The sequence below is a fragment of the Meleagris gallopavo genome, chromosome 2 (genome assembly GCF_000146605.3).
Source record: "Meleagris gallopavo isolate NT-WF06-2002-E0010 breed Aviagen turkey brand Nicholas breeding stock chromosome 2, Turkey_5.1, whole genome shotgun sequence".
Lineage (NCBI taxonomy): Eukaryota > Metazoa > Chordata > Aves > Galliformes > Phasianidae > Meleagris > Meleagris gallopavo.
The window spans coordinates 104016848-104024055 of NC_015012.2; the positions used below are offsets into that span (position 1 = coordinate 104016848).

The 7208-nt window shown below is 57.9% G+C and overlaps 2 protein-coding genes across 4 annotated transcripts in view; both read right to left on the reverse strand.

Annotated features, from left to right (window-relative positions):
• Window positions 1–525, reverse strand: part of SCARA3 (scavenger receptor class A member 3) — a 5621-nt gene extending 5096 nt beyond the window's left edge. For both annotated transcript variants that reach the window (XM_010708048.3, XM_010708046.3), the window contains exon 1: window positions 163–525. In XM_010708048.3, coding sequence (XP_010706350.1) covers window positions 163–169 — 7 coding nt within the window. In that variant the 5' untranslated portion in view covers window positions 170–525. The remainder of the gene's footprint in view (window positions 1–162) is intronic.
• Window positions 526–1867: 1342 nt separating this feature from the next.
• Window positions 1868–7202, reverse strand: LOC104910021. Of its 2 annotated transcripts, none has more exons than XM_010708045.3 (2): window positions 7113–7202; window positions 1868–6019 (listed from the first exon to the last, which is right to left on the reverse strand). In XM_010708045.3, the coding sequence occupies exon 2, from the start codon at window positions 5842–5844 to the stop codon at window positions 3196–3198; it is 2649 nt and encodes an 882-aa protein (XP_010706347.1). In that variant the 5' UTR covers window positions 5845–6019; window positions 7113–7202; the 3' UTR covers window positions 1868–3195. The 2 variants fall into 2 exon arrangements, with proteins under 2 accessions (XP_010706347.1, XP_019468902.1); XM_019613357.2 differs by having other exon boundaries at window positions 7155–7197.
• Between the last annotated feature and the right edge of the window lie 6 nt (window positions 7203–7208).

The window sequence follows — 7208 nt, forward strand, 5'->3', positions numbered from 1 at the left end:
CCCCCACCGTGGGTGCCTTCAGAGGTGGGACAACACCTCAGAAGGCTTTGGGATCACTTCCTATCACTGTGGATGATAGCATGGACCCCCTACTCGGGCACGACTGTGCCACTAGCCCCACTCCTTACTCCACATCTCCCCATGGCTCCATCTCTCACTCACCTCTCATTGCCCCGAACAACCCGGATGAGAGCAGGGATGCAGTGGGGGCCTCACCGCCCCGATCCCCGCAGCCGTCCCTTCACGTCCCCTCCTGCTGTGTTGCCGAGCATGGCCGGGGCACCCCACTGCCCTTCCTTGTCCCGATCAAAAGCCTTTGGGATCCTTCAGAAGCAACCCCATTGGCTGGGGGGCACCCCTAGGGCCAGTCGCTCACCCATGGCCTCTCTGCGGGACGGGGTGCGGGGAGCGCAGCCGCGCTTGGCTGCCGTCCACCCAAGCGTGAGGCGCCGGGATATGAGCTGGAGAAGAAAGGCTGCTCCCGCGCCTGCCTCCTTCCCTCCGGCCCTAATGACTACCAAATGTCCCACGGAACGCCGCTGTGCCGGCCAAGGGGAGGGATGGGGTGGGGAGGAGGTTGGGGAACTCAGGGGAGGTGGATGGAGATGCGTTCTGGGGGCTGTGCCCAGTGGTACTGGGGGGTTTTGGATCTGGGAATGGGGTCTTGGACTGGGAATGGGGTCCTGGTGTATGGGGATGGGGTCCTGTCTGGTGATGGGGTCCTCATTATGGCCATGGGGAGATGGGGTCTGGGGTTTGGGATTTAGGGTCCAGGGGTGGGATTTGTCTCGTCCTTTACAGGGTCTTAATCTGGGGATGTGATTTTGGTGCATGGGGTCAGGCTGAAGGGTTTGGAACTGGGGCCTGGTCAAGGCCATGGGGAGATGAGGTTTGGGGTCTGGGGTGCTGGGCATGGCACACACATTTGGATCAGGGACACGAGTTGTTATGCTCTGGGTTCTGGGGTCCTGCTTTGAGCTCATGGTTCTAGCTGGGGCTGTGGATGCTGTGCTTTGATGCTGTGGTCCTGGCTCAGAGACGACGGGTGGGGGTGCCACATGGGTTGGGTACATTCAGGATGCCTCATCCCCACAGTGCTGGGGACCACTGAGACATCACCAGCAGCTTTGGAAGGAGGGAACAAAAAGGATGGTGAGAGGAGAAATCCCAGCACCAGGGGGGAGTGTGAGGGGCTTCCAAGACCCTGCTCACTATGTATGCTTTCTGCAGGGCTGCTGCTGCCCTCTGGCGAGACCCTGCTGGAGGACCACCATGCTCCTTGCACGGCCAACTTCCTCCTCGCATGGCCACCAACCTTCCTGAAGAGCCACCTTCCTTCTCATGTGGCCACCATCCTCCATGCATGGCCACCATCCTCCTCACATGGCCACCATCCTCCCTGCATGGCCACAGGTGAGACATGGAGGCCACCAACACCTGCCCTCCTCCTGATTCTGGAATGGCTTCTGGATGCTCCCATCCCACTTTTTGGGGTCTCAGCTCTCCTCCTAGAGCCCCTCCAACATTTTCAGGTCTCTCTGGTGTTTCCTCCCTCAAGGTCAGGGGAGGAGGGAACAGGTGAACACACCAAGCCCAACCACTACCACCTCCTAAAGGCCATGAGCCCCACACGGTGCTGTGGGGATGTCCTCTGCCCAGCACTGAGCTCAGTTACAGGAGGTGGTTTTGGGGGCACACACCATTGCCATCCTATGGCTGGAGGGGAAAGATGCCCAGTCCCTTCACTGGGACCCCCTCTGGCTCTGCCCCCAGTGATGCCCACCACCTTCTGCCCAATCCACACAGTGGATGCATGGGGTTCCTTGCACCACACGCTCATGGGACAGAAAGCATGAATGCACAGATATGATTTAGAAAAGATTTTAATAAGAAAATACAAGATAGGGCAGATGACAGTGACTGGCCCCAGATTAAAAAAAATGCAAAACTGAACAGATAGCAGCTTCTGGTCCCATGTCACACACAGCCGATCCCTTCCTGCTCCTCTCCCTCGCCCATGCCATGTCCATTGGTGACTGTGCAGGCTGGGCTCCCAGAACTGCCTCCCTCATTGGACAAGACGAGGTCGGTGGCCCTGTGCATTTGGTGGATTCCTCCCTTTCTTTCATGGTCAGGCATTGGAATAGGGAGGTGATGGGGTCACTGTCCCTGGAGGTAGTCAAGAAATGTGGAGATGTGGCACTTGTGGACATGGTGGAGATGGAGTGGAGTTGGACTTGGTGATTTTTGAGGTGTTCTCCTAACTTCATCCATTCTGGGATTTTATAGGAAAGGAATGGGGTGGCTGAACCTTCAGAACCTATGGGTTTCAGGTAGTGAATATCAATGCCATGGGACATGGTGATGGGCCAATGTTTGGACTTGATGATCTTGGAGGTTTTTTCCAACTTTCATGATTCTGTGACTCCATATGAAAGGAATGGGGTGGCCAAGCCTACAGATCCTACGGACTGGGGCAGAGACATGTATGGATATTAACTGGGCTTGTTAAGCTTGGAGAAGAGAAGTCTCTGTGGAGACCTCATTGTGGCCTTCCAGTACTTGAAGGGAGAGTATAAACAGAAGGGGGAACAGCTGTTTACGAGGGCAGATATTGATAGAACAAGGGGGAATGGTTTTAAACTATACGGGGGAGATTTAGCTTAGATATGAGGCGGAAGTTTTTCACCCAGAGGGTGGTGAGGCACTGGAACACGTTGCCCAAGGAGGCTGTGGATGCCCCATCCCCAGAGGCATTCAAGGCCAGGCTGGATGTGGCTCTGGGCAGCCTGGTCTGCTGGTTGGCGACCCCTGCACATAGCAGGGGGTTGAAATTAGATGAGCATTGTGGTTGTTTTCAACCCAGGCCATTCTATGATTCTATGATATCAATGGCATGGGACACGGTTATTGGGCACAGTGGGGATGGGTTGTGGTTGAACTTGGAGATCTTAGAGGTCTTCTGCAACCTTAATGATTCTGTGATTCTATATCAGTGGCACAGGTTGATGGAGCCTCCCAACTCTATGGGTTCAGGCAAAGAACACAGGTCTGGATATCAGTGGCATGGAACATGGTTAGTGGGCATGGTGGTGATGGGTTGGGGTTGGACTTGGTGATCTTAGAGGTATTATCCAACCTGAATGGTTCTCTGATACTACAACAGGAGTAGTACCATCCTGCAGCCCCTGAGCCCTACTCAGAATCACTCTCCATGGCCTCCTCCACCCTCTGCTTGTACTCAGCCCTGTCCTCCCGCAGCTGCGCCAGCCAGAGCAAGAGGGACTCGGTGGGGCCAGGCGCTGCCTCTCCCTCGATGGGGCTGATCCTGAGGACCAGCGGGTGATGGAAGCAGAGCTGGTAGGGGCCGAGCACCTCTCTGCGCACACAGGTGGCCCTAAGGGCGGCCACGATGAGCAACAAGCTGTCTGCCCAGCGTTTGCCCGCGCTCTGGGCCAGCCGCTGCAGGCTGGTGGTGATGGCTGCCACCCAGTTGGGTGGTGAGTATTGCACATCCACATCCATCTGCAGCCCCGTCTGCACCGCTTCCTGCAGGAAATGCTCGCGGTGCCCCACGCTGACACAGCACGGCATCCCCGACCGCTGTGCCACGTGCGCTTGCAGCAGCTCGACCACCTCCTCCGTGTTGCCTTTCTGCATTGGGAAGGCGTCCACCCACCTCGAGAACTTATCCAGCAGCACCAGCAGGGAGGAACAGCCCTTCGAGGAGCAGGGCAGGCCCTTGACGTGGGCTAGCTGCAGCTGCGACCACGGCCCCTCTGTGCGCTGGGGCTGCGGGGGGATACTGGTGCAGCTGCAGCGCTGCACCCACTGGGCCACCTGCTCACAGTCCCCTTCCCAGCATGCCACCTGCCTTACCCTGTTCAGCATCTTCCTCACCCCCACGTGCCCCATATGGCTGAGGGCGACGATCTCCTGCCTCTCATGCTTGGATGGCTCCCACACCCGCTGGCCATGAGCGGACAACACCCACGCTTGGATGCTCTGCGCTCTGTCCACCACCTTCTGGTTCCACTTCAGCTCCTCCCCATCCTTGCTGTGCCTAACATGCAGCACCCCCGGGTTGTCACGCACCCATTGCCAGATGCTCTGCCACAACTGCTCATTGCCCACCTTTCTGACCTCACTGTCCCCATCCCGCAGCCCTTGCACCACGCTCTGGGCATTGGCATAGATATACAAGGGCTTGGAGCTCCGGTGCTCCTGCAGTAGCACCCTGATGGCCTCCAGCTCCACGCCAGCCGGCGAGCCATGCTGCATCAACCCCAGCAGCCAGCGCTCCTCCAGGTTGGTGGCAGCAAAGCCTAAGGCTGCCGTACAGGCCCAGCTCCCCGCTGTGAACCAAACATCTCTGTGGGGCACACTGGATGGTACCTCTTGTAGGGGAGGTGCGGAGCGCACCAGCGCGCCTGAGGGCTGTGGGGCTGTGGGGATGTTTTCCCCCCCATTGACCAGCAGCAAGTTCCACTGCTTCTTGCAGGGGGTCGGCCAGCAGAAGGTCTTGGTGTCACCCCAAAGGAGGTACTTCCAAGGGGAATGGGGCATTTGGATGACGATTGGAGCTGTCCCTATGAGATCCTGGAACGCGTGCACTGCTCTGACCACCGCAATGCAGTGCTTCTCCTCGGGCGAATAGAACACCTGGTGCTTCTTCAGCACGTCGGACTTGAACCAGACGGGGACCATCTGCCCCTTCTCATTCTCCTGCAGCAGAGCAGCCCCCGTGGTCTCATCATTCACCGTCGGCCTGATGATGAATGGCTGCGACCGACTGACGAAGCGCAATGCCGGCGCCGTCAGGATGGCCTGTATCAGCCTCCGCAGCGCCTGCTGCTGCTCCTGGCCCCATTGCCACTCCTCTTTCATCAGCCTCTGCAGAGGCAGCTCCAGCTCTGCATAGTCCTCCACGCGGTCCTGATGATAGCCTAGCATCTTCAGCAGCGAGTAGAGGCTGCTTGGATCCGATGGGGACGGGACATTCGCAATGCGCTCCCGTTTGCTTGCCTGCAGCTCCCAGCCACGTGCCGACAGCTTCATCCCCAGGTAGTCCACCTCGGGCTGCATCAGCTGCGCCTTCCACAGCTTAACTTTAAAACCGGTGGCTTGGATCAGCTGCAGAACCCTCCTGGTGCGGGATGCGGTCTCCTCATGGGTTCTCCCAGCGATGATCATATCATCTGTGTAAGAAGACACCCAGCCTTTGTCCTTTGGGGGCAGCTGGGCCAGCATGCGGGCCACGCGGCGGTGCACGATGCTGTTGGTGAGGTAGAAGCCTGGCGGCAGGCGGGTGAACAGATACTGCTGCCCTCGGAAGGTGAAGGCGAACCTGAGCCTGGAAGCGGCCGTCAGCGGGATGGCGAAGGAGCAGCAGGACAGATCGAGGGTGGAGAAATAGCAGCTGTGAGGGCTGAGCACCGTCACCACCTCCATCTTGTGCAGGGACTCCGTCGGCTGCCGGGAGATGACGCTGTGGATGGCTTTGAAGTTGAGCGTCAGCCGCTTCTCCCCATTTTTCTTGGAGAAGACGTGCAGACGACTGTTGTAGGGCGACGTGCCCCGCACCACGATGCCCTCCTCCAGCATCTGTTGCAGCAGCGAGGCCACCACTCTGTCCAAGTCTGGCTGGAATGATTTCTCTTTTTGGTACGGCGCTCGATCCCAGGTCACGTCCTCCTCCTCGGCCACCATCCCGCAGTCCAAGTCGTACCTCGCCCACACGTCTGGGAACTCCTTCACCCACGGGTTCTTGTGCTCATCTTGGAGCTCCATCATCCCATTGTACCCCTCCATCCATGGCCTGATGCTCCTGTTCCGGAACTCCATGACCCCACAGATGTGCACTGGGGGCTCAGAAGCTGACAGAAAGAGACTAAGTGCCTCCGGGTCTGTACCTCAAAGGAGGAGGGTGAAAAAAGGGGAGGGTGAGGAAGGTGGTGTTTCCGCCCACAGAGCAGTGAGCTCACTCGCCATTCACTCCTCCTGCAGCTGGTTCTGAGGTCTGTGGGAGAAGAGCAGAGCTGCTATGAGAGCAGAACTGATAGCAAAACCCTCCCCCACGTTAACCTTGAGCATAGAGCACACAGAAATAGGAACATGAAACGCAGCTGCTGCACCTCCGTGCATAGAGCATCCCATGCATGGCCCTGCACCCCTATGAACTCTTGTGCACCCCTACAGACAAGTATCCCATATGCAGCCCTGCACTCCAATGCACCCTACCCATGAGTGACACGGTCAGCCTCATGCACCCCCACACATGAGCAGCCCTGCAGCCATATGCACCCCAATGCACAAGTGCCTATTCACCCCCATGCACCCCTCTGTGCAAGTGCCCCATACACCCCATGCAGCCCTATACAGGAGTGTCCCATTCACCCCATGCACAACTGTCTCATTTGTAACACTACAGCTCCCATGCACCCCCATAAACAAGGATCCCATACACCTCATGAACCCCTGTGCACCTCTATGTATGAGCATCCCACTCACAGCCCTGTACTCCCATGCACACTCATACACGAATATCCCATACACAGCCCTGCTCCCCCATGCACCCCTATGTACAGTGTCCTACTCACATCCCTGCACCCCCAAACACCCCTATGCACAGTGTCCTATTCACAGCCAAACACCCCCATGCACCCCATGCAGTGTCCCATACACAGTCCTGTACCCTCATACACCGCCATACACGAGTACCCCATACACAGCCCCACACCCCCACACCTCCCTATGCATAGTGTCCCACTCACAGCCCTGCACCCCACTCTGTACAGCCCTTTACTCCCATGCACACCCATACACGAATATCCCATACACAGCCCTGCTCCCCCATGCACCCCTACGTACAGTGTCCCACTCGCAGCCCTGCACCCCCATGCACCCTATGCAATGTCCCATTACAGTCCTGCGCCCTCATGCAGCCCCATACACGAGCATCCCATACACAACCCTGCACTCTCAAACACACCTATGCACGAGCATCCCATTCACAGCCCTGCCCCCCTCTTGCACGCCCCATGTACCCATAAGCACAGTGTCCCATACACCCCAAACACAAACACCCCCAACACCCCGTGCACCCCACACACCTCTATGCACACAGTCCCGTACATCCCACGAACTCCACGCACCCCTGGGCTGCCGCAGCCTCGCTCTCTCTGCTCTCTCCGTGGCTCCTTTCCGCT